The following is a 26,483-nucleotide window of genomic DNA, read 5'->3' as shown; positions in this document are numbered from 1 at the left end:
CAGATTGTAGGGAAAGGAAGTTGGGCGCCCAGGAGCCTAGGGGCAGGCTCTGCCTTCGTCGGGCCATGAGCCCTATTCTGGTTCCGTCCAAAGGCTGTCTCCCCACCCCCACCCCGACGTGCCTGTGGACCAGGCCAGCACCCGAGGGACCCTCCGAAGTCTGCCCTGGCCGAAGCTGTCCTGAGGCGCGCACGCGGCCTCCCTCACCAGCTCTTCCTTTGAGCCCTTCCCAGTGCTCACGGGAGCCCCGAGGGCATGCCCCGGCCCTGGGAGTTGGTGTGGGCCCCCTCAGTGCCCTCATCAGGACCCCCCCACTCACAACCATGGCCTGCCCACCCTAAGAGATGGGGCGGCATCCGGGCCCGCCTGTTGGGCACAGCTTGTGTGGGGCCCTGGAGGCATCTGCTGACCTTTCACCTCTGCGGAGGGAGGCAGGAGGCGGGGCAAAGGGTCATCAGAGACGACTTTTCTTTTTTTTTTTTCTTTTTGGGTCACACCCAGCAATGCTCAGGGGTCACTCCTGGCTCTGCACTCAGGAATGACTCCTGGCGGTGCTCAGGGGACCCTATGGGATGCTGGGAATCGAACCCGGGTCGGCTGCATGCAAGGCAAATGCCCTCCCCGCTGTGCTATTGCGCCCCCAGAGATGACATTTATGGGGGGGGGTTGTTGAGTGTCACGTGGCGTCCACCACAGCCCTCGCAGGGAGACGTTGGTGCTGCCCCGAGGGGACCCTCCTTCTCCTCAGCTCCCCCCCCCCCCAAGCCCCACCTGGCAGGTGCCTGCAGGCTAGGAAGGAGAATGTTCTGTGTGAACGTTCAGACTTGGGGTGAGCCTGGGGCATCTTCCATGTCCCCCCTCACGGGTGCCCACAAATAATGCTCAGAGCTAAATCCACACCAGCTCTTGGCACCCCCCCCCCCCCGCCTCACGCTGAGGTGGGCGCCTGGAAGGGCGGTGGAGGGAAAAAAGAAACAAACACTCCTGAGCTGGTTCCTCTGTGTGTGTGTGTGTGTGTGTGTGTGTGTGTGTGTGTGTGTGTGTGTGTGTGTTCGAGGGGAGCCTTGTGGTGGCACAGAGAGCGGGCGCCATCCTCGATGCAAAACCCAGAGCCACAGCACTCGACAAAAATACTGGCGCTCCCGCTGTTCGGAACATTCTAGAACATTCTAGAATGACCGTCTAGAACATTCTAGAATGTGGGGGGGGGGCGGGAGGCAGGACCTGGGAGCCAGGGTGTCTCCGGGACCACCGACATACTGACGGGGACCTTCTTGTTTCTTCACAGGTTCTTCCTGAAGTTCTTCCTCAAATGTAACCAGAATTGCCTAAAGAATGCCGGGAACCCGCGGGACATGCGGAGATTCCAGGTGGGTGTGTCTGCCCCTCAGCAAGCCGTGGGCGAGGGCGGGTGGAAGACGGGCTGAGGTGGCGCTGTGCAGGCCTGAGACCCCCGCGTTCCTCCTGGGTTGAGGCTGAGTGAGTGCCCCGAACCCACCTCCCATTTCAGGGATGGGCCGCAGGCTCGTGTCTGTGTGGGCTTAGAAAACGTGCAGGGCGGGCGTTTGATGTCGGGGTCCTGTATGGTCCCCCGAGCATTGTCAGGAGTGATTCCTGAGGGCAGAGCCTGAGGGGCCCTGAGCACTGGTGGGTGTGGCCCCAAACACAAACACAAATCAAAAAAAAGAGTGTGGACATGGTGAATTCCACGCTACAGCTGTCCAAGTGGACAGGTGGCAAGTAAGAGTTTGGTTCTGTGGAAAGTTATACTCCTTTGTGTGTGTGTGTGGGGGGGGGGGAGACAGAGAAAGAGAGATAGGGAGGGTATGGTCCCTCGAGCACTGTCAGGAGCGATTCCTGACAGGAGGCAGCCCTGAGCACTGGTGGGTGTGGCCCCAAACACAAACCAAAAAGAGCACGTGGAACTCCATGCTACAGCGTTCCAAGTGGATGGGGGCAAGTAAGAGTTTTGTTCTGTGGAAAGTTATGTGCCTTTGTGTGAGAGAGAGGGAGAGAGACACAGAGAGAGAGACAGAGAGATACAGAGAGAGATACAGAAAAACAGAGACAGAGAGAGAGGGAGGGAGGGCGAGGGAGAGAGAGAGAGAAAGGGAGGAGAGAGAGACAGAGAGAGAGAGGGAGGGAGGGAGAGAGAGACAGAGAGTCAGAGAGATAGAGAGACAGAAAAACAGAGAGAGGGAGGGAGGGTGAGGGAGAGAGAGAAAGAGAGAAAGGGAGGAGAGAGAGACAGAGACAGAGAAACAGAGAGGGAGGGAGGGAGAGGGAGAGAGAGACAGAGAGTCAGAGAGATAGAGAGACAGAGAAACAGAGAAAGGGAGGGAGGTGAGGGAGAAAGAGAAAGAGAGAAAGGGAGAGACAGAGAGAGATAGAGAGACAGAGAAACAGAGAGGGAGGGAGAGAGAGGAAGAGAGAGTCAGAGAGTCAGAGAGATAGAGGAGACAGAAACAGAAAGAGAGGGAGGGAGGGTGAGGGAGAAAGAGAAAGAGAGAAAGGGAGAGGGAGAGAGACAGAGAGAGAGATAGAGAGAGACAGAAAAAGAGAGAGAGGGAGGGAGGGTGAGGGAGAGAGGGGAGGGAGAGAGAGGGAGAGAGGAGAGAGAGAGTGAGCGCTCATCAGCCTGAGTGCAGTCTCTGTGCCTGTGCGACTGCGGGGTTGACCTTGGCTCGGGGTCGCTGAGTGAGAGCCTGTGCCGGGAGCAGCCCGTGAGCAGCCCGGGGGGGTCTGATGTGCTGTGGAGAGACGGAGGCGACGCATCTCATCAGTTCCCCGGGAAATGTCTCTCCTGCCTTGGCCTCTGGCCTCCAGCTTCCGGCACGCGTGCTTTGGGGGGCTGGAGCCGGGCCTCACTGGTGCAGACCCCCCACTCGCCCTGCAGCGTGTGTTCTCAGCGCCCTCCGGCCAGACACGGGTGTACTGCTGGGCCTGGGGTGGCCTCCGCTCCCCTCTGAGCTGGAGTTGGGAGCCGGGGCATCCCCCAGGCCGGGGGGGGGGGCGGTCATGCTGCGTCCCCACCTCCCAAGGACGTGTGTGACGTTCTGGTAAGGCTGTGGGTGAGGCGGGTGACACGCTGCCCGAATGCTTGGCACAGAGTCCGAGATGGGCCCGGGGGCCAGCTTTCCTTCACGGGGTCTGCTGCTGGCAGAAGTCAGCTCTTCGACGAGACAAGAACTAACCAAGTCTGTCGTTTGGGAGAGCCTGGAATATTATTATTATTATTATTATTATTATTATTATTATTATTATTATTATTATTATTAATTTATTTTTTGCTAACAAATTGGTCTTTGTTGTGTAGACAGGCTATTGGGATTTCTGTATGTGCCTCGTTTCTGGGAACGCTTGAATTCTTTCAGAACCCTGGTTTCCATGACTAAAAAATAGAGTAAGAACCATATTCCCTGTGCTCAGTAGAACAACCTAAGGGGGGGGGGAGAGAGAGAGAGAGAGAGAGAGAGAGAGAGAGAGAGAGAGAGAGAGAGAGAGGGAGGGACGGAGGGAGGGAGGGAGGGAGAGCATTTGGTGTGCACACAGAAGTCACTTGCCAAGGATCAATGCTTAGAAGCCTTTGGAGAGAACGTTTGTCATAAAGAGTTGATCTTTAGCATAGCGAAGGGCGGTGCTTCCACCCTGGGCAGGACCAGGCTGACATGATAATAGCACAGCAGGGAGGCACTTGCCTTGCACGTAGCTGACCTGAGTTCGATTCCTCCCGGTATCCCAGACAGTCCTTTGAGCACCGCCAGGAGTAATCCTGGCTGTGGAGCCAAGGAATAAGCCCTGGGCAAGCCGAGTTTGGCCCCAGAACAGAAAGAAAAAAACTTGGACAGAAGAGACATGATAGAATCTTTGGTTAAGGAGGAGGTTACCTCTGTTTTCTGTTTTGTGGGGTGTTTGGAGATGGTCACTGATCTCTCCCCCTACAGTGTGTGTGTGTGTGTGTGTGTGTGTGTGTGTGTGTGTGTGTGTGTGTGTGTGTGTGAATCTGCCTTGTTGAGAGTCACTGGTTTAGCACTTGGACCTGCATATTCCCGTGGATTCTCGCGTGGCAGGTCCTTTGTCCGCAGACATTTGGTCAGGGACGCGAGTGTCCCTTAGATTAGTCCCGGGAGCTGCTGAAAACAGCCACACTCCGTCCTTCACACACAGGCTTATCTGAACCCAGATGGTTCTCCAGCTCGACCTAAAATAGATGGGCCTCTTCCCTCCGGGCAGCGGCCAGCTAGACCGCCGCCGTGTCCACCTTTGAGTGGTACGAGAGCTGTTTGTCTCTCAGGAGTGACCAGTTCCTTCTCAGACCTTTGATCTTTACCTCCCTTTGTCCCCACTGTCACGTCTGCTCCCTGGGAGAGGCAAAACAAAACACAGATGCATGTAGTTTGTACGGCACTCTGTGTGTGCACATTTCACTAATTATCACCCAAGTACCGCAGTGTCTCGTGCATGTGGGCCGCAGGTGCCCTGTCTTTGCAGTGGACGGAGGGTAGGTGGATGAATGAATGGATCATGGGTGGATACAAGGTGGGTGGATGGATGAATGGATGATGGGAAGGATGGGTGGGTGGATGGATGGAATGATGGGTGGTAGAGGTCGATGGATGAATGGGGTGCGGAAGGATGGATGGGTGGATGGGTGGATAATGGGTGGAAGGATGGGTGATAAAGGTGGAAGGATGGAATGGATGGTGGGTGGATGGATGAACGGATGATGGGAAGGATGGAAGGGTGATGGATATAATGATGGCCGGAAGAGATGGATAGATGAATGGGTGGGGAATGATGGACGGATGGGATGGATAGATAATGGTGAAAGGATAGTTGATGGATGCGCGGATGAGTAGTAATGGAAGGATGGATGAATACGTGATGGGTGGGAGGATGGAGGGATGATGGTTGGGTAGCGGGTGGGATGATGGGTGGCCTGGGATGGTATTTCTGTCCTCCCCATGGGCGCTGTCCAAAGCTCTTTCTGTCTGGGTCGCTTCCTCCTTCTCTGTATCCTTCGGGCCGGAAGCTTCTTCTTCCTTCTGGAATGCTTCTTCCCCTTAGTTTCATGAGAACATCGGCCACTCAGGGCTTCCCCTGGGTGACGTGTGGTCCCCGGGTGTCTGAGCCTCACCTGTGCTCTTGAGACCCCTTGGAGCTCTGCAAATCAGCTGCCAGGTCCCGGTGCCCCGACGACCACCAGGCTGATTCGATTCACCTCAGTGGTGAGTTTGGGTGCCCCCACCCCAGCTGGCTTCCGGATCCCAGGTGCTGGTCCCTTCATCATGTGCCGAGTGCTGGGGGGTAACGTGTGACCCAGGCCCACCGTGTATGAGTGTACAGATACACATCCACCCACATGGGCACCGTGATGTCTCACTGTGGACCACAAGGATGAGGCGGAAATGAGGCCCCATTCCCCAGCTCCTCCTCCTCCTCTTCCTTCTCCTCCTCTTCCTCCTCCTCCTCTTTCTTCTCCTCTTCTTCCTCCTCCTCTCTTCCTCCTCCTCCTCTTCCTCTTCTCCTCTTCTTCTTCCTCCTCCTCTTCCTTCTCCTCTTCTTCGTCCTCCTCCTTCTCCTTTTCCTCCTCCTCCTCCTTTTCCTCCTCCTCCTTCTCCTCCTCTTCTTCTCCTCCTCCTTCTCCTTTTCCTCCTCCTCCTTCTCCTCCTCCTCCTCTTCTTCCTCCTCCTCCTTCTCCTTTTCCTCCTTCTCCTTCTCCTTTTCCTCCTCCTTCTCCTCCTCTTCTTCCTTCTCTTCTTCTTCCTCCTCCTCCTCCTCTTTCTCCTCCCCCTCCTCTTCCTCTCCTCCCCCTCCTCCCTCTCCTCCCCTGTCTCCTTTTCCTCCTTCTCCTCCTCCTCCTCCTCCTCCTCCTCCTCCTCCTTTTTTCTTCTTTCTTCTTTTTTTTTTTTAAATTTAACCACTGTGAGATAGACCCTTACAAAGCTGTTCATGATTGGGTTTCAGTCATACAGTGTTCCAACACCCGTTCCTCCGCCAGTGTGCATTTTCCAGCACGTGTCCCAGTTTCCCTCCCCCAACACCCTCACCCCCCAGTATGCCTTATGGCAGGTGCTTTTCTTCTCTCTCCCTCTCTCTGTCTCTGTCTCTGTCTCTGTCTCTGTCTTCCCTCTCTTGTTTTGGGCACTGTGGTTTGCAATACAGATTCTGAAAGTTTATCATGCATGTCCCTTTGCCTACTCTCACCACTCAGTTCTTGTTCAGTGTGATCATTTCCAGCTACTACTGTCCTGCTGGTCCCTTCTCTACCTACCTGCCATGAGAGCATCTTCTTTGCCTCCCATGATTTTTTTCCAGGGTGTTCTCCCATCCTCTGGGGGGAGGGCAAGGAGGTCACACGGGATGCCAGGCCACCTGTCCTGCAGAAACCTTGTGTGGGCCAGCCCAGGGCCCCGCAGTCGCACTTCCTGCATGTAAACAGGGACCCCTTATTCACGAGGGCCTCATCAGCCAGAGCGGCTTCAAGTTCCCCAGGAACTGACTACCACAGTCCAGCTTCCTGTGTCCATCCGGGATGGGGGTATAGAATAGATTTTGTAGAGAATGTGCCAGTACACCTTTTCTCTTTCTCTTTTTAACTTACAATGGGTGTTTTCTTTTAAGATCCGTGGGCTGGGGTTAGGCTGACACACTTGCTAGTGCACACCAGAGGGCACAAATTTTGTTCCGTGACTGTGAAGGTGTAGAGTGGCAGGAGTGGGGAAAGCAGGGCTCAAGGGGGGCTCAGGACAGCAAGAAATCCAAGGGCACTCACCGAGCCCGTCCCTTCCTCTTCACCCCTCAAAGGACAGTGATGTGTTAGAGCCACACCACAGGACTGGTTCTCCTTCCTTCCTTCCTTCCTTCCTTCCTTCCTTCCTTCCTTCCTTCCTTCCTTCCTTCCTTCCTTCCTTCCTTCCTTCCTTCCTTCCTTCCCTTCTTCTTTCTTTCTTTCTTTCTTTCTTTCTTTCTTTCTTTCTTTCTTTCTTTCTTTCTTTCTTTCTTCTTTCTTTCTTTCTTTCTTCTTTCTTTCTTTCTTTCTTTCTTTCTTTCTTTCTCTTCTCTCTCTCTCTTCTTTCTTTCTTTCTTTCTTTCTTTCTTTCTTTCTTTCTTCTTCTTTCTTCCTTTCCTTTCTTCCTTTTCTCTCTCCTTTTTTCCTTCCTTCCTTCTTTTCTTTATTTCTTCCTTTCTTTGTTTCTTTCTTATTTTTTCCTTCCTTCCTTCCTCCCTTCCTTCCTTTTTTCTATCTTTTTTCTATCTTTTTTCTTTCTTTTTTCTCTTCCTTCTTTCTTTCTTTCTTTCTTTCTTTCTTTCTCTCTCTCTCCTCTCTTTCTTTCTTTCTTTCTTTCTTTCCTTCCTTCCTTCTCTCTTTCTTGTTATTGGTAGACTCGGGGTCATTTGAGGTTAAGAGTTAGAGCTTGAGGGGGCTAGAGAGAGATAGCACAGTGGGGAGGACTTTTGCCTTACGCACGGCAGACCTGGCTTTGATCCTTGGGACCCCATATGGTCCCTTGTGCTCTGCCAGGAGTGATCCCTGAGTGCAGAGCCAGGAGGAAGCCCTGAGCACTGCCAGGTAGAACTGTAGCACTGTAGTCCTGTTGCTCATCTATTTGCTCAAGCGGGCACCAGTAACATCTCCATTGTGAGACTTGTTACTGTTTTTGGCAAATCCAATACGCCACGGGGAGCTCGCCAGGCTCTGCCATGCGGGCGGGATACTCTCGGTAGCATGCGGGGCTCTCCGAGAGGGGCACAGGAATCGAACCCAGGTTAGCCACGTGCAAGGCAAATGCCCTACCAGCTATCGCTCCAGGAACATTGCCAGGTGTGGCTCAAAAAACAAAATAAAATAAATTTTTTAAAAAATTAAAAAGGAAGGATGGAAAGAGGGAAGGAAAGGAGGGAGGGCAGGTGAGCGGGCCAGCCTCGTCAGTTGCAGCATCCCTTGCTGGGATTGGCTGACGGAGGCGGGGAGGGGCGGGGCCTGAACTGCGCCCCGCCCTGGCCCCCCTCTCCATGCTGCCATCCTCCCGTGATTGATTAGTTAGGCCCTGCGAGGGCCTCGGTGCACTCGGTGTTTCCTTGTCCACTTCCTCTCTCAGACACGGTCTCCAGAGGCCGTGGGTCTGTGTACCCGTGTGCGGCTGGGTCCCTCCAGCCCTGCGTGCACACGCTTAGCAGCATGCGAGGGAGCGCCAGGGGCGTGGCCAGCAGGGGAGCTGCAGCCTCTTCCTCCTGACGCCCAGGTCCTTGCTGACCTGGTCTGGCCGCTGGGACCGTCCAACCTCGCTGCCGTCAGGGCGAGATCCAAGAGCCGCTGCTGGCTGGGGCCCCGCGGGGGGTCGCTTTTGCTTCCACTGCAGCCTCTGCTGCTATGTGGCAGGCTTCTGGTGGCCCTGGGCCCCCTCGGTCCTGGCTCTGTCCACCTGGACAAAGAGGGGGGGACAGTATATGGCAGGAGTCAGAATGAAGATTTCTTAAAACACAAAACCAAAAAAACCCAGCCTTAGGGGCTGGAGCGATAGCACAGCGGGTAGGGCGTTTGCCTTGCACGCGGCCAACCCGGGTTCGATTCCCAGCATCCCATATGGTCCCCTGAGCACTGCAGGGGTAATTCCTGAGTGCAGAGCCAAGAGTGACCCCTGTGTATCGCCGGGTGTGACCCAAAAAGCAAAAAAAAAAAAAATCCCAGCCTTAGAAGTCCATCCAGTTTTGTTTGTGCTGGCCACAGCTGGACAGCTGCGGGGTTGGTCCCCGTCACTGGGGGGGGGGGGTGTAGCTCAGGAAGGCCAATGGATGGACTGGGCAGGTTACCACCGCGGCCACCGCCGCCGCCGAGGGCTCCGATGAATCACGGCATTAGACTCATCCTTTGGGTACAGCAAGATGGTTTAAAGTGTCCGGTTTTAATGATTGCATGTTTTTAATGACTGCGCTCAAGGAAAAACCACGCAGGATGCAGGAGGGGGGTGGGCGGGGGGAGACAGATGAGGAGAGGGGGGCGAGGAGCCTGCTCGAAAGCAAGCACATGACACAGACGCTGACCTGGCAGAGCAGGGGGACGCGGCGTTCCGGGAGGATGTTCTGAGCACGGGGAACGGTGACGCCCGAGCTCCCCCCCCGCCCCCGCCACCCCTGCACAGCTGTCTGGAGTGGGGGAGAGGGAATGTGTGGCTCCATCCCCACCCCTCACCCCAGCAGCGTGGGCTTGGGGCAGAAGGAAAAAAAACAATGTCCTGGGAAAACCATGAAAGGGAGGCTTTCCCGACCTCGATTTGCTGAATTCTGTACAGTATTAGAGGATCTTGGTTCCTGAAGAACTTTTCGAGTCGGGGGAGGGAGGTCTGGAGCAGTAGGTCACAGAGCGGGTTTAGAGATTTTTATTTATTTATTTTTTTGGAATCTCTTTTGAGATTTATTTATGGGGTCTCTGAAGCAAGGCTGGTAGGAGAGCTTACAGGGTGGCACTGGAGTTGGTTTGTGGGGGTGACTGCTGGGGCTCCCAGGAGTATAGGGAAGTGGTGGGGAGGTAGCCCATCCTGACCCTGAGAAAGCCTGGAGGTTTCAGTCACAAAACCCGCATACCCAGGTTTTCAGCAGATTGTATCTCGGTGAGGCCCATCCTGAGATGGTGGAGTCCAGCTGGGGACTTGATGGTGATTTCGGATTGTGGGAGCAAGTGGCTGCCGGGGGCAGGGTCGGGGGGAGTTTCTTGGGTGGACACCAGGCTGACCCGCCCCATTCTGATTTACCCTGGATGGTTCTGCCTTGCATGGGTTTGAGATTTACCGCAGCTTTGGATCTCTTTGGAGATTTATTTATGAGTTTCTAAAGTGAGGCTGATAAATGAGCTTTTATAGCCAAGCCAGGGGTGGCTTGTGGGCGTGGCTCCCACATACCTAACTTTCGGCCATTTAATTTCTCAGGAAACTTGGTCCTGAGTTGTTGGGGTCTGGCCAGAGACATAGCAGCAATTTGGAATGGGGGGTACCAGGGAGCCTGAAGGCACCATTGGGCCGCTGATGCACTCACCCCAAGGGTACAGGTTGGCCTGCTGGCAGCACAGAACCCACCTAGAGATTTCTTAACATGCCTGCCTGGGGTAGGAGTGAGAGAATTGTAGGGAGGCTACTTGCCTTGCACGAGGCCGACCCTGGGTTCAGCCCCCAGCAGCCGATAGGGTCATCTATCTGAGCACTGCCGGGATGATCTCCGAGTGCAGAGCCAGGAATAAATCCTGAGCCTCACCAGGGTGGATGACCAAACACACACACACACACACACACACACGCACACACACACATGCACACACACACACACACACACGAGGGGGCTCGCCATTTGGTCTGTTGTCTGACTTATTAGAAGAGGAAGGAAATATTCTCATCCCCTCCAGCCCTTCCTACTGCACCCCACCCTCAGGCTTACATTGTTTGACCCTCGGTCGGAGCATCCCGCAGGCTGTAGCCGCAGAATGCCAGGGCCCCGCCTCCCTCCCTCTCTCTCTCTCTCTCTCTCTCTCTCTCTCTCTCTCTCTCTCTCTCTCTCCCTCTCTCTCTCTCTCTCTCTCTCTCTCACTCTCACCGACAGTCATTTCCGGTTGCACCAACACTGATGAATTATGCCGCGCGCAGCACTAACGATCGTTTCAAGAACACGGGATCAATTCGCAAAACACAGCACCCGCGAGGCGGCGGGGTTTCCCGCCTGAGAGATTAGACCTACCGAGTGTCGGACAAATGCCGCGTCTCGGCCTGGGCCTTGGCAGGAGGTGCGAGTCGCGGAGGAGGGACGCTCCGGGACGGGCTGTGGCAAGTGGCCGCCCTGCGCTCAGAGGACATGCCTCCTCTGTCGGGTACAGTCACCAGTGAAGGGACCACGAGGGACGGCCCAGCCTTGCCCTGTGCGGCTGAGCTGGACCTGCCTCTGCGGCCCGAGGCTGGGCCAGCTGCGGACTTGCGTCCACGCCCGCACTGCACCTTGCTCCAGGCCGCGCGTGGTGGGGTCTGGGGGAGCTCTTGGCCCAGCACGCGACACCACGCGTGTTTCTCCCACATCGGCCCGTTCCCCAGCCGAGCTGGCTTGCCCCGTGGGCTTGGCGCCCCTCCGCCAGCTCACGCGCCTTCCTTCTCTCCCTTCGTTTCTCTTCTTCCAACGCACCGGCCTGGTTCCCGTCTCTTCGTCCCTCCCCATTCCTCAGTCTCCCCACGGACTTGCTCCTGACGGAATCCCGGGGACCTCTGGCTCTGTCTTTAGCGGGAAGGGCGCCTTCCCATACAGATGCTTGTCCGCCACCCGGCAGAACTAGTTTTGCTGAGGAGGCTCCCCTCCCCTCCCCTCCCCTCTCCTCTCCTCCCCTCCCCTCCCCTCCCCTCGCCTCCCCTCACCCTCCCTTCCCCTCTCCTCCCCTCCCCTCCCGTCCCTTCCCCTCCCCTCCTCTCCCCTCCCCTCCCCTCCCCTCCCTTCCCCTCCTCTCTCCTCCCCGTCCGGCACTCTGTAAAGCTGTGGGCACCCCAGTTCTTGCTGCCCTCCCTGGCTGGCCTTGGCCAGAACCCCACTGGCCCTGCGGAGGTCTCAGGCCTGGGCGGGCCAGCGCTTGTGTCCCTCAGGGGTGCTCTGCTGCGCCTGAGAATGAGAGGCCCTGGCCCCCGGCAGCTCACCGGGTGGCCTCGGGGCCCTCGCTGTATCCCAGCGTCCAGGTTTGCCCTCTGGGTGTGGAGTCTGGTGTCCAGACTGGGGTTAGCACCAGCCTGCATGGGCGGAGACCAAGCTGGGGTCCAGGGCCCCCTCTTGAGGCCCAGAGGAAAGGTATCCCTTAGGAGATGGGTAGTAGGTCCTCCCCTCAGTGCTCCCTGTCCCTCGGGAGATGGACATCGGGTCCTCCCCGCACTGCTCCCTGTCCCTCGGGAGATGGATATCGGGTCCTCCCCTCAGTGCTCCCTGTCCCTCAGGAGATGGACAATGGGTCCTCCCCACAGTGCTCCCTGTCCCTCAGGAGATGGACATTGGGTCCTCCCTACAGTGCTCCCTGTCCCTCAGGAGATGGACATTGGGTCCTCCCCTCAGTGCTTCGTGTTCCTCAAGAGATGGACATCGGGTCCTCCCCTCAGTGTTCCCTGTCCCTCGAGAGATGGACAATGGGTCTTCCCCACAGTGCTCCCTGTCCCTAGGGAGATGGACCATGGGTCCTCCCCACAGTGTTCCCTGTTCTTCGGGAGATGGACATTGGGTCCTCCCCACAGTACTCCCTATCTCTCAGGAGATGGGCATCAGGTCCTCTCCACACTGCTCCCTGTCCCTTGGGAGATGGGGATTGGGTCCTCCCCACAGTGCTCTCTGTCTCTCTCAGGAGATAGGCATTGGATCCTCCCCACAGTGCTCCCTGTTCCTTGGGAGATGGACATCTGGTCCTCCCCTCAGTGCTCCCTATCTCTCAGGAGATGGCATTGGGTCCTCCCCATGGTGCTCCCTGTCTCTCAGGAGACAGGCATTGGCTCTTCCCCCCAGTGCTTCCTGTCCCTTGGGTGACAGGGATTGGGCCCTTCCCAGTGCTCCCATGTTCTTCTTCCTACAGTGCTCCCATGTCCCCACAGTGCCCCCACGTCCCACTCCTAATCAGGCATCAGATCCTCCCCATAGTGCTCCCCTGCCCTTCCCCCGAGTCCAGACGAGAGCTCAGGCGCCTGAGCCTTCAGCGGCTGTGTTCGGAGGTGAGACCCCCGGGCCGGGGCCTACCGTGAGGACTCAGTCAGCTGCTCCCCTCCCAGCGGGCAGCCCTGCGGCCTCCAGGACCCTCGCCGGGCTTCTTGGGGTCTTCAGACCTCCCCCTCGAGGGCCGGGGCTGCAGCCACGTGGGCGGAGGCATGCCCCGACACGGGGATGCTTGCAGGAGCCGGGGCCTGTGCTGGGGATGGGGGTGCGGGTTCCCCGTCAGCCTCGCTGTTTGCGGCCTCTCGGGCCCGGGGGAAAGGGGGCGTCACCCTGGCAGCTTCGGTAGTCTCATGGTCTCCCCTGACGCTGGCACGGCGGCCTTTCCCCAGCTGACCGGGCCGGGATCCACGGGACAGGGGACAGTGCTCGTCCCGCACACCCGGCCAGCCTGGGGTTTGATCCCTGGTGCCCCACGGGGTCCCCCGAGCCCCAGCCTGCACAATGGCCCCGGTAGCGAGATCCCTGAGTGCCTGCATACGCTACCCAGGTGTTAGATACGACCCGGCGTCGATCCAGGACAGCGCTGGGATGCTTCAGTGTCCTGCACCCGTGTCCGCAGGTCTGTGCTGAGAAACTCGGCTCCTGGCCAGATGCTGTGAGCGTTGGCGGGTCTCGGGGGGCGAGTGGGGGAGGGTGGGTGGCTGGTTCTCGGGCCAAGAGTTGGCATTTGCTGTGCAGGGCCGAGTGGAGAGGGGGCACTGCACGGACGTCGTTTCTCGGGGGCATCACAGGGCCACAGAGAAACGGGGAGGAAAGCAGAAAGTCCCCACGTGGTCCTTCAACAGAGGCCTCGCCCCTGCGCCCAGGGGTCCGGGTGACTCCGTCTTGCCGCGGTGTGAGGCAGCCGTCACAGCCGGAGGGCCAGTGTCCACCCATCACTGGCTGGAGGCCCTGAATCAAGTCCCAAGCAAGTTTGGCTTCCTGGGAGGCCCCTGCCTTGCTCGTAGAAGGTTGTCACCTGGTCTCAGCTTTGGAGACATCCCCCCCTCCCACCAGTCCCCCTCCCCCCCATTAAGGGAAGCCTGCTAACTGGATTAGCACCCACAGGCTAAGTGGCCTTATTCTCACCTTTTAAAAGGCACCTTCTCCAGTTGCAGCCTCATTCATTGGTGCGTGGGTAGGATTTGAACCCATCAGAGGGGGCCCCTGTAGGGTCACCAGGACCTGGTACTGTTCTCACTTGGCACCGTCCTCCACATACGCACGGTGGTGGGTTCCTTTTCACCGCTGAGTATTAGTCCACAGTGCTCAGTGCCTTTTTATTTCACACACTCCACACCAGTGCACTTAATAATGTGGAGTTAGAAGCAACTAAGCTCCATTGTCAGGTAGCCCGGCCATAGTTGCCCTGTGTGCCTGCGTTTCCTTCCTCTGCCGTCCCCCCGTCAGCCGTGAGAAGGGACATTGGTAGTCTTTTCAGTGGAATTAAACGGCTAATGTTGTTGTGTTTTTGTTCATTTGATTTTTGCTGGAAGAGGAATCTTTACTGCCCAAATATACAAAATGAAAACTGTCACTGTCACTGTCACTGTCATCCCATTGCTCATCGATTTGTTCGAGCGGGCACCAGTAACGTCTCTCATTGAGAGACTTACTGTGACTGTTTTTGGCATATCCAGTACACATGGGTAGCTTGTCAGGCTCTGCCATGCGGGCTCTATACTCTCGGTAGCTTGCCCGGCTCTCCGAGAGGGGCAGAGGAATCGAACTCGGGTCGGCCGCGTGAAAGGCAAACGCCCAACTGCTGTGCTACCGCTCCAGCCCACAAAATAAAAACATTGGAAATATTTTGCTAATTGTCTAATCGGTTCCCCTGATTCTCTTTCGTTGTAGCGATGTTTAAAAATACAGATGTCAGGGCTAGGGTAGGGCTTCGTGGTAGAGCTCGTGCCTTTTGGGGGTGAGGCCCTGGGTTCCGTTCTGGTACACATAATAAATCCAGATTTTTTTTTTCATTTTCGGTGGGAGGGGGCACATGGCTGTCAGAGTTTGTGGAACCTACAAGGCTCGGGGAACCGAATCTGGGGCGTCAGCGGGCCGACCTCGTGCTCCAGCCTTTTGAGGCCTCTCCCCGGCACACAGACCTCAGCTTCTGGGCTTGTTTCCTGGGCACCCCTGTTGGTCCGTGGGCTCACCACGCGCCTCTGCCAAGGCAGCACTTCCGCTCGCGACCGCCGTTTGCCGCTTGCCTTTGCCGATGAGACCCTCACGGCAGATCGTGCTTCGGGGGTCATGGGTAATAGCTGAGAGCGACAAGCTCTCCTGTGTGGTGATGGAGGGCCAAGGAGAAGGGGCTGTTTGAGAAATGACAGTGAGGAAATGCCACCGCAGCGAGGTGCCAAGAGAGCCCGTCTCGGCCCAGCACCAGAAAACGGAGCAGGTGCTCAGTTTTGGTAGATGGGTAGAGATGCATCACTCACAGGCTGTTCTCTCTCTCTCTCTTTTTTTCTTTCTTCTTCTTCTTCTTTTGGCTTTTCTTGGGGGAGGCGTCATACCCAGCGATGCTCAGGGCTGACTCCTGGCTCTGCACTCAGGAATGACTCCTGGCGGTGCTCAGGGGACCCTCTAGGATGCCGGGGATTGAACCCGGGTTAGCCGAGTGCAAGGCAAACACCCTCCCTGCTGGACTTTGGCTCTGGCCCCACACAGGCTGCTTTCTCAGCAGGGAGGTTTCATTTCGTTCCCTCTTAGACTATGGCGCCTGCAGATTCTAGAGAGCAAAATTCCGTGCACGCCCGGTCCGTGAAGTTTGCGGGATCCCTTGGCGAAAGCAAAAGTGAGCAGTGAGTTTAGAAGAAAGGACGTCGGTGTCCCATTCGTGCCCGGCCGGCCGTGGCATGGGCCACGCGCCCGAGCGAACCATCCACGCCAGCCCCGCTCCGGAGCTTTTCCTTGAGCTTCCCAGGCCCGCGGTTTCCTGCTGTCACTGCCGTTAGCCGCGTGGGGGGGTTGGGATGCTAAGTCCTTTCACGAGTGCCTGCCACACAGGACCTGGCTGAGCTGGGGCCGGGCGAGGGGGAAGGGGTTGCTCAGGATATCCAGGGGACGGACAGTCGAGTCACCCTCTCGTCACTTGGGGAGGTGACGCGAACCGGGCCAGGGTGGGAGCAGCCGAGATCAAGGAGGAGCAAAAAGCTGTGAATTTTTCCTGCCATCAGATTCAGTCCCAGCAACAGAGCGGGTGCGCAGAGAAAGCAAAGCCTTTAGCGGGGGCCCCTTGCAAGAGACAACAGAGCAGGTCCTGGACCCTGGGTAGGTAGAAGCTCTTGTCAAGTTCTAGAGCCCGCAGGGACCCTCCTCCTGAACGTCGCCTCCCCCGGGCAGGGTGGATGCAGCTGGAAGGCCCACGGGAGCCTCTAGGGGATACCCATCGGACCTGGTTTCAATTCCTGCCACCCCCTGAGTCCCCCCCCCAAGCAACCCCCCTCTTCTCCAGCCAAGGAGCAGAGAGCAGGATTTGAACGCGGCCAGGTATGGCCCCCAAACCCAGCAAACAAAAGAAACCAGTTGGACCTAGTCCCGAGGCACACCCAGCTATGTTCCCGTCACCGCTGGAGCTAGAACTCTGCCTCCCTGCATCATTGACATACCCCTTGCTCTCCCCCCGCACACCTCTCTCCCGTGATGGGTTATCCCTGGGCACCCCAGCGGCCTCAGCTGCACTCACCGGGCAGCCCCTTCAAATGGGATGCTGGAGACCCCCAAGTTCAGTGGGCTTTAAAAGTTCGACCTAAGAGCCAAAGCAATAGAACAGCGGGTAGGGCATTTGCCTTGCACGTGGCTGATCCAGGTTCTATTCCTCCGTCCCTCTCGGAGAGCCTGGCAAACTACTGAGAGTATCCCGCCCGCACGGCAGAGCCTGGCAAGCTCCTCGAGCTCCCCGTGGCATATTCGATATGCCAAAAAACAGTAACAAGTCTCACCATGGAGATGTTACTGGTGCCCATTCGAGCAAATTGATGAGCAAAGGGGCGACAGTGCTACAGTGCCAGAGTGCAGAGTGCAGCGGACAGCCTTCTTCTACGAGTGAGGCAGGGACTTCCCAGGAACCCAAACTTGCTTGGGGCCTGATTCAGGGCCTCCAACCTCCTAAACCAGGGGGAAAAAAAAAGTCTGTTTTGAAGCTTCCTGCTCTACAGCATTTCACTCCAGCAAACGCCAACAGGGCCGCGAGTCTGTTGGCCCCACGTTCTCGGAAGAGCCAAGTTTTAGAGGAGAAGGGTAGGCTGGCGCTTGGCCAGGGTCAGGGAGGGGAAAAGGAGGGGAAGGGAGGAGAACTAGGTTCAGGGGGACCCAGACTCTTGCTGGGGGATACCAGGACGGTCCCTGGTGGGATTGCAGGGGTGGCCTTGAAGAGTAGGATGAGGGGAAGGGTTGCTGCAGATCCTGAGGGTCCAGAGCCATAGTACATAGCGGGGAGGGTGTTTGCCTTGCACGAGGCCGACCCGGGGTCGATCCCTGGCATCCCATCAGGTCCCCCGAGCCCTGTCAGGAGTAATTCCTGAGTGCCGAGCCAGGGGTAACCCCTGGTGACGCCCCCAAAGCAAAGACACGATTAAAAAGTTCTCCCTACATTCCTTTCCAGCCACACAGTCCCCATGTGAATCTGGGGAGCCACGTGTGTCCTGGGGCCCCTTCAACCATGCAGTTCCCTGACTGGCCCTCAGCTCTCCAGCCCTCTCCCCAGGCACTCGGGGCTGCGTCCTCTAAGTATTAAACCTCCCCGATCCCCACCCCCCCAACACGCCCCATGTCGTTCCGACTTCCGCTGTGTCTTAGGAAGGCGGACATTGGCCTGCCTCAAACTCTGCCCTTGCCCGAGTGGTCACACACCCTGATTCTCCCGGCAGGGCACACAGCGTCCTCCCGGGCCCCTCCGAGGGCCCAGCCTGCACCTCAGTCACTCTGTGTGTGTGTGTATGTATGTGTGTGTGTATGTGTGTGTGTGTGTGTGTGTGTGTGTGTGTGTGGTTGACTGTGGCACATGTTTCGCTAAATAGCCTCCCAGTCCTGGTCCGAATGACCACAAGGACAGTCTCTCTTCTTCAGGGGCGGGAAGGTCGGGGTAATGAGTGAACTCAGTTTGGAGGCCTGGATGAGGCATGGCTCAAGCAGGAGATTCTGCCTTTTGTCTCCGAGTTCAGTTGGCCCTCAGGTGATGTGACTCGGTCACCGGTTTAGCTGTCCTTCCTCTTGCCCAGACGTGAACGGCAGAGAGGGGCTGCTTTTATTTTTTTTTAACACCCCCCCACCTCCTTAACCGTTGTCTGACATTTTCGTCCCTAGTAGGAGTCAGACCGTGGGGTCTTTGGGTGACACTCTGTATTTTAAGCCCAGAGCCTGACATGCTCTGTCTTACAGGTGCACGCGTGGTGACTTGTTGTGGTTTGGGGTCTGCGTCCCCCCCCAAGACAGACAGCTACAATAACCACGTTCTGTGTTTCCTGGCACTGGAAACAGACCGTTTGGGATTCCTTTTATAGTTTCTCTGGCTAACGACTCCAGTGCCCACTCACTTGTGGTCTTGTAGTAAATCAAAACCAGTTTGAAGGACGCGGCTCGGTTATATAATCCTGAGCGTCCGTGAAGTCATCTCCCTGTGGGGTGTGTGTGTGTGTGTGTGTGTTTGTATGTGTGTGTGTGTGTTTGGGGGTGTGGGGACAGCAAGTTTCACCTTAAACAGCATGGACTTAGCCGCTGCAGGCTCTTATGAAAAAGAAAAGAACAGGGGCTGAAGCAGTAATAGTCCAGCCTTGCACGTGGCAGACCCAGGCTCGATCCCCGGCGCCCCAAAGGGGTCCCCTGAGCACTACCAGGAATGATCCCTGGAGCACAGAGCCAGGAGTCAGCCCTGAACACCGCTGGGCGTGGCCCATCACTCCATCCCCTCCCACCCCCCCACCCGACCCCCAGAAAGGAAAATAAAAATATAAGTCACGCTCTCTCCCCGCCATCAGTGTTGAAAACCACCCCTGGCATTGGGTGGCGGGATGAGGCGTGGATCCGGTTGACAAGTCACTTTGCAAACGGTCCCTTTGCACAGGCCCCGGAGTTTTGAGTAGCTGCAATTGGGGGTGAGGGTATGTTTGTGTGTGTGTCTGGGGGTGGGGGCAGGGTGAATGGTTCACCAGGTCTAGGCAGCTCCCCGAAGACCCCAAGGGCCTCTGGGTGGCTTTTCCTCCACGCTTGGTTACTCAGGGATTGTAAAGCTAAAAACAGGGTTCCCGCGATAACCAGCGGAACGGTCCGAAGATTTGGCACCTGTACAGTGGGGGGGGGGGGAGGAGGGACAGGCCTGGTGACCGAGGTGGGTGGCTTCAGAGGCTCTGTAGACTATGCCAGGCGTGCTGGGTGGGGTGGGCAAAGCCAGGGAGAGGCCAGGCCTCTGTCCAGCTCAGGTGCCCAAGGCGCAGCGTTATCCCAGGTTCTAGAAGCCACCTCTGCCCCCCCGCCCCCACCCCCGTACGAGGGCCCGGAGTGTCCAACCCAAACTGGGGCCCCCCGGGCCCATGCCAATCTTTGGAGAAAAGTCTTCCCACCTCTCTCCGGGGGTTCATGCCTCTCCGAGCCGAGCACAATTAAAGCGAGAGTTCTTCTCAGGCAGCTGGGGAATTGTGCCAAATAAATCAGAAATCTTCAGCCCCGGCTCCCGCGGCTCCCCTCATAATGAGAGCAGATCTATTAGTCCTCTCGCCATTGTCTTTCATTTCTCAAGTGAGGTGATTCTAATTAAATTAATCTGCATGTCAATCTATCGGTGATCAATCACGGAGCCCGGGGTCCCCCCCTCGGCCGCGCGGGGGGGGGGGTGCGGGGGGCGGCTGACAGGGCCTGATAATGGGGGAAGAAATAAAGTGTGGAGCAAAGTTAATTAGTCAACATAATAGGTGGATTAGAGCGGGGCCGCCTGATTGCCTGCTCCCCGTGTCAGGGCGCGAGGCGGGAGCCCAGGCTGCAATTACAGACAATTATTATATTTGGTTGTGAGAGGCCCCCGTGCATAAACATCTCTCCGAGGAGCTCGCCTCCTAATCCTCCCCTCCGAGGCCCCGGAGAAGTGGAGGTCATTCGACTAAAAAAACTCACTGTTGGAGTCAAAGTTCCCCGAGAAGGACCTTCGTCAGGGTCCCTTCTAGCCAGTGAGTCTGCGGCCGAGATGGCCAGAAAGGGTTTGGATAGTTACTACACAAACATACACACAGACACACACAGACACACACACAGACACACACACAGACACACACACACCTGGAGGGGGGGGAGGGGGTGGGTGGTGCATCTGGGTTGGGGTCATGAAGCATCTCTCTAAGTCCCTTCATGAGCGGGGATTTGGGGGCAGTGTAGGGAGGTGTATGGAGATAGCAGGAAAGGGCCGGGGGAGGGCTTTGGTCTGATGGACGGAATTAATGTGGGGAGGTAATTGGTGCGAAAGCGCTACCCCCTTCCAGAGAAATAAGACCCCCCCCGCCCCCCCACCCCCCACCCAGGGGAGAAAACTACAATACCTCAGGTCTTCCTGCAAACTCTTTTTTTTCATTTTTCTCTCCTCTTAACCCAGTGCATTGTGGGATGGGTACACACGGGGAAGGGGGGAAGTGGGGGGAGCTGGGGGATGATGTTTCATGTATTGCCATGATCTACTGTGATATCTGCTTCAGTATCTGAACTGAAGGGTAATTTAGGTGAAACACAACCATCCTTGTGTTAGAGAGAGAGAGAGAGAGAGAGAAAATGCTAATAAAGATCCTCTTGTTAAAATTACGGTTAACCGTGTACCTTCTGCTCGTCTCACTCTAAACTGTGCAATTTGACTTAAAACGGCATCAAAAGCACGCCACGCCAGAGCCCCCCGTCATCAATAGCGCCTCTTGTTAGGCTGGGGCGGCGGGCGGCGTCGTCGGCGGCAGCAGTTATTACGTGAAATAGCTCCAGCGCGGTTCTGCAGCGCCCAGCTGTTATTTATTTAACCGCGCTGTGCATGACCCCCGCGCGGCTCCCGGACGAACGCGCTCATCCGTCTCTCCCGCTTCCGTCTCCAGGTCGTGGTGTCTACCACCGTCAACGTGGACGGCCACGTCCTGGCGGTCTCCGACAACATGTTCGTCCACAATAACTCCAAGCACGGGCGGAGGGCGCGGCGGCTTGACCCCTCGGAAGGTACGCCCTCTTATCTGGAACATGGTAGGCGCACCATTTTCATTGGTTGGCGTTGCTGCTCTAACTGTCAACCCTGCTTGCTTTCCTTTGCCTCCCGCCCCGCCGGGCTCGGCTGCCTGTAGCAGACGTGGGAGGGCCGGGAGGCCGAGGGTGGAGAATATTTCAGGACCGGAAGCCATCTACTGCCGAGACCCCCCCGCCCCACCACCACCGGCCCTGGGCATGGCTAAGATGGTCTTGGCAGCAGCCTTGGCATGGAGAGGCCAGAGCAGGACCACTGAACTCAAGCGCACTCTTTTTTTGGGGGTGGGGGGTCACACCTGGCGATGCACAGGGGTTACTCCTGGCTCTGCACTCAGGAATGACTCCTGGCGGTGCTCAAGGGGCCCCTATGGGATGCTGGGAATTGAACCCAGGTCGGCCACGTGCAAGGCAAATGCCCTCCCTGCTGTGCTATTGCTCCAGTCCCCCTGTGCTCTCAGTCCAGCCCCTCTTGACTAAAATCTAAACACAAGTCAGAAGAGCGGGACGGAAATGGGGATGCGATTTTGGAGGTCCCGGCATCTCTGCTCTGTGGATGAGCCCCCTTCTCCCCCGCCATGTAGGGGTCTCTGCAGCCGCACGCTGGTCCAGGGTGGGGCTTCGAGTCCTCCTTCCACTCACCCGGGCATCGGCGGCCCCAGAGCCCCGAACGGCAGTGTCTATTCAAGACACGCTCAGGAAGCCGCTCATATTCCAGTGGCCTCGAGCGGGGCTTTCTGTGACGTCCTCAGCGTCAGCGCAGGCCCCGGTCCTTCCCACTATCTATGACCCGTGGGCCACATCTGCCAGATTTTTATTTTTTTTTAAAAAAAAATACCAGGCAGGATGACCAGCCACGTGCGTGACTATTCCCCGTGACTTCCCCATGATGCAACCCATCCGGTGGCCAGCCCTCTAGCTCTGCCCGCCTGCCCAACCGAATAAAACACACCAGATTAGCGCCCTTCGGACCTGCCGTTTTCCGCGTCTAAGGCAGGACACGCACCGCCCTTTTTATTCACGAACCTCATGGAACGCTCCTCGAAGAAGTTCCTTCTCGAATCTGGTTTTACAGTCGCTCTATAGCAAAAACAAACAAACAAACAAATAGCATCTTCATTCAGAAGCTGCCGCTTTATGGTTTCATTCGCGTGGGGATGGATGGGTAGGGCTTTTTTTGTTTGTTTGTTTGCAGGAGGCCCTTGGAAAACACCTGTTCACAATGACATTTCTAGTTGGATTTCTGGGTTTGAAAATGAGCCTGCTTTTCAGTAGCGTCGCCTTCTGAGTGCTCTGGGAGTCAGTTAGGGCCTGGTTGAGGGCGGGGGTGTAATGTGGAAGGAAGTGGTGTCCGGGAGGGGGGGAGGGGAAGGCAGGTGGGACTCGCCATGCACAATCCAGGGACCCTGGGTCAGTGGGGTTCAGGCCCTACCACGCTGCTTCTTCCATGGGCCAGTGGAAACCCAAGGGGCCGAGACAGAGACCTCCTGTGGGAGCAGAAACTCACACCCCATCGTGCCATGGAACTGTGTCCCCCAAAGCTGGGGCACGCTGGAACTGCCTAGCAAAGGGGGATGCTCTCTGTTCCCTGAAAGAAGGAGAAACACCCCCTGCAGGGGGCGGGTGTCGAGTAGTTTGTTTCTCTCCAGAAAAGGGTGCAGGCGGGACCCGCCGGTGGTGACACGGAGGGGACTTTCAAAGTGGGAGGCAGGGAGCCTCAGTTTCCTCTCAGAGTGTCACCTCTCACACGCCGTCTGCCACCCTGGCCGTCCCCAGCGAGGGTCCGTGTGGGGGAGATGAAGGTGGTGACCACTGGGCGGTGGAAGCTAAAGGTCTGCCTTGCGCGGGGCCGGGTGGGGACAGTTGGCCAGGGCATAGCGAGAGGACAGGGCCCGCAGGGACTGTCCCCATCTCTCAGAAACCAGCCGCCCGGCTCCTCTGCCCGCCTCTGCTCAGATCCCGTTGCCCGGACACCTGCGTCCGAGGGTCTAGTGGGATGGTCACTCCCCGAAGCCTTCGCAGTGACCCCGAGGCAGTGTCCCGGTCCCGTCTGCGTGTCCATTCCTCTCGTTTCCGGTTGGAGAGGTGACAGTGGTGACCTCTGTCCCTGCGGCCCGCCGTGGGTCCTGGCAGCCCCTGTCTCCCGCCTGGCTTCCTTCCTCCCCATGGAGGCAGCGTGCCTGGTTGGTCGCTGGGCTCGGGGCTGACCCATGGGGGGCCTCGGGCTTTCTGGAAGGGGCCCAGTGCCACCCGCGTGGAGTGGACAGGAAGTGGTCCTTCCCAGCTGTCCCGCCCTCTCCGAAGCTCCTGCCTCTGTGCCCGCCAGCCCAAGCCGGTTGGGGACTTAACTACCCATTGCCTTGGTGGTCCCCGGAGGGCTGTGGAGGTCGTGCCTGTATCCTGGAGCGTGTCTGCTTGGATTCCAGGCCCACTGCGCGGACCCCTCCTCTCCTCTCTCTGTCTGCTCTCACCCACGGCTGCACGCTGCCCAGCTCGGATGCCAGCACTCCTCCCCCCTCCCAGCAGCCTGCTCCCGCGAACGCTTTATTCTCTAACGATCCACCCCACAGCAAGGCCGAGGGCCCGCGCCCAGCACCCTGACCCCGAGCGCCCTGAGAAGCGACCGCCTGACTTTCTGTGCACCAGTTGCACACGTGCGTGTGCAGAGCCGGGCAGCTGAGAGCAGCGTTTATGCAAATGCCTGGCAAGACACTCCGGTGCCTTCACCGGGAAGCGCCCGACAGGCAGTTCAAATGCTGTGCTTTTCAGGGGGGAGTCTTTCCCTCTCTGGGCAGGCCAGTCTCTCTTCCCTGCATCAACCTGTCATGCTCAGAAGGCAAGAGAAGCTCCATCCTGACCTTGGCCATCCCAGTGGCAGGCACCAGCCCCGGCCGAGTTTGGGCAGCCCAGATGGTCCCGAATTCGCTGGGTTCTTGTTTCATTTTTATGTGTGTTTGTTTGTTTGTTTGTTTCAGGGCCACGCCCAGCTATGCTCAGGGCTTCCTCCTCGCTCAGTGCTCAGGGGACCTTAGGGATGCTGGGGATTGAACCCAGGCTGGTCATGGGCAAGGCAAGCATGCCATCCCCTGATGCTGTTTGATTTTCATTTGTTTTGCGGTTTGTTTGTTTGTTTTTTCCCCAAGTTGTCAGGATTTTATGCAATAGTGAATCTCTCTCTCTCTCTTTTATTTTTGGCTTTTTGGGTCACACCTGGCGATGCTCAGGGGTTACTCCCGGCTCTACACTCAGGAATTACTCCTCGCGGTGCTTGGGGGGACCCTACAGGATGCCAGGGATCGAACCCAGGTTGGCCGTGTGCAAGGCAAACGCCCTCCCCGCTGTGCTATGGCTCTGGCCCCAGTCTTGACTCTTACTGGAAAAAGATCTATGATCGTAACAGAGCGCAGAGCTCCCGGGGTTTTTGCCAAACATGAACAACCCTAATCAAACCAGGGCGCCTAATCAGGTTCTAGGCTAAGTACAGACATTCCCGATTGCCGGCATCTCAGTGATGGGAAAGAGTTTTGGTGCAGCTTTGTGGGCGTCAGATGGGAATGAATGAATGAATGAATGAATGAGTGAATGAATGAAGTCTCCCTCCGCAGGAGCACAGAGACCCAGCCCTGGAAATGTCCCCGGGACCTGAGCAGAAGTGGGTCGGATGTGACGGAGCCCATGTGGGAAGGATGGGAAGAGAGCCTGGTTAGTGGCTCTCCCCCCCAGGCCCCGAGCTGGGGGCAGGGGTGTGGGGTGGAGGCCAGGCTCTGCCCCTCCAAGGTCCCAAGGGCAGTACCCTGCAGGTGACCTCCGAGTTTCCCCAGCACCAGCCCATCACCCTCCGGCCCAGGCAGGGATGGAATATCTGCTTCCTGACTCTGCCAAGCTGGGGGCGGGGAGGGGGGAGGTGATGAGGGGGGAACTGAGTCATTTGCACCAAACTGGCCCAGGGGCTTGGGAATTAGAGGAAGATAACCCGCCCCTTCTCTTCGAGCCTGTCGTCTACCTGTCATCCACCCCTGGCTTTGCCTGCTGACCTAGTAGAAAGCAGGTTTCCAAACATGTGAAAAAGCAGGGGTGGGGCAGGGCGGGGCGGGAAGAGGTGACTAAGGGCTGGAGCATCCGGTTCCATCCCCCCTTCAGGCTCCCCTCACCTTGCAGAAGGAGCCGGGGGTGGGGGTCCCAGGGCCCGTGCCCTGGCTGGGGGTAGGAGGAGGGGTGTCACCATCCCCGGCCTTGCCCCGCCGTGTCCACTCCCAGCTGCCCCCGACGAGACAGCGTTGGTCTCGCCCTGCAGTGCTGGCCCTCCCGACGCCCGTCAGCTGCGGACAGACGGACAGACGGATGGACGGACAGAAAGCAATCTCTGATCCTGCCACTTGACTCTGGGTCTCTGGCTCCTTAGCTCCTTGTGCCCAGAAGCTCTTCAGCGTGCGCCTTGGGGTGGGTGTGGGGAGGGGCGTATGGGGAAGGGTCCCCCCTCCCCCCCGAGTGTGGGGATTCCTGACCCAGAGGCGGCCCGGGGCGTCCTATGAACGGGGACACCTCTGCCTCTCCCCCCTGTCCCGGGCCTGGCGCCTCGGGGCGGTGGGTCTCCGCGAGGACAGGGAATGAGTCCTGGGGAGCTGGACTCAGCATGCCCCCCCTCCACCCCCGCCCGGGGCCCGACTGGGCAGGGAGCCCGGCCACCCGTAGCACCTGCGCCCCCGAAAGTACCGGCCTTCCCCTGTTTTCCTTTGCGGGGAGTGGGGTCTTTGGCCACACAGCCCCGTCGTCACAGACTTCAGGGCACCCGCCGAGAGGGGGCAGAGCCCCGTCCTGATGGGCACAGGGCCGCAAGGGCAGGCGGGCAGGAGGGGGGCAGCCAGGAGGCCTCCCTGCAGGAAAGCACGATTAGCCCCCCCACTGGAGGGAGCACTGTGTTTGGGCTGGGCAGAGCAGGCAGAAGCTGGTTTCAGATAGCGGAGCGCCAGGCCCCATCCCCCCCCCCCCGGGACCCCTGGGGTAAAGAAGTGCCACCGAGAGGGCCCCGGGGCCTGTTGGGGTGTCTGACGGTGAGGTGGGGAGGGCCACAGGCAGGGCTCGGAGCTCCCCTTCTCGGCTTGACCGAGGGGGCTGCTGGCCTCGGCGAAGACTCAGGGTGGTCTTGCCCCCAACTATAGTTCCCGGGGCAGGGAGGTGCCCACCTGGCCTGTCCCCCGACCCTGCTGAGTGGCTCCTGGGTGCTGAGGTGCTGGTCACCCACCACATAGACCGAGGGCCACCTCCCTTCACCTTTCTGGGGGGCTTGGGGGAGCACACCTGGCGATGCTCAGGGCTCATGCCTAACTCTGCACTCGGATCACTCCTGGCAGGACTCGGGGGACCTATGGGATGCCGAGGATCGAACCTGGGTTGGTTGCGTGCAAGGCAAATGCCCTCCCTGCCATGCTATCTCTCTGGCCTCATCTGGCCCCACCCTTTCACCTGGAGTGTTTCGGCAGGGGTGACAGAAGCCCCTGGGCCTTGGCTAGTGCTCTCTCTCCCACTCTCTCCCGCCCTCCTTCCTTCCCTTTCTCTCTGTTTCTCTCTCCCCTCTGTCTCTCCTCTCTCTCCCT

General features: G+C 57.8%; 1 protein-coding gene across 4 annotated transcripts in view; it reads left to right on the top strand.

Annotated features, from left to right (window-relative positions):
* Window positions 1–26,483, top strand: part of EBF1 (EBF transcription factor 1) — a 396,016-nt gene that overhangs the window by 256,617 nt on the left and 112,916 nt on the right. For 2 of the 4 annotated variants that reach the window (XM_055129018.1, XM_055129017.1), the window contains exons 7-8: window positions 1,289–1,370; window positions 20,751–20,868. In XM_055129018.1, the coding sequence (XP_054984993.1) occupies window positions 1,289–1,370; window positions 20,751–20,868 (200 nt within the window). Of the gene's footprint in view, window positions 1–1,288; window positions 1,371–20,750; window positions 20,893–26,483 lie in introns of all 4 variants that reach the window. The other 2 variants (XM_055129016.1, XM_055129015.1) reach the window with 1 other exon arrangement.

The sequence above is a fragment of the Sorex araneus genome, chromosome 2, assembly GCF_027595985.1.
Source record: "Sorex araneus isolate mSorAra2 chromosome 2, mSorAra2.pri, whole genome shotgun sequence".
NCBI classification, from domain to species: Eukaryota; Metazoa; Chordata; class Mammalia; order Eulipotyphla; family Soricidae; genus Sorex; species Sorex araneus.
Note: the sequence above shows the minus strand (reverse complement) of the source record. Positions and strands in the feature narration are given on the sequence as shown.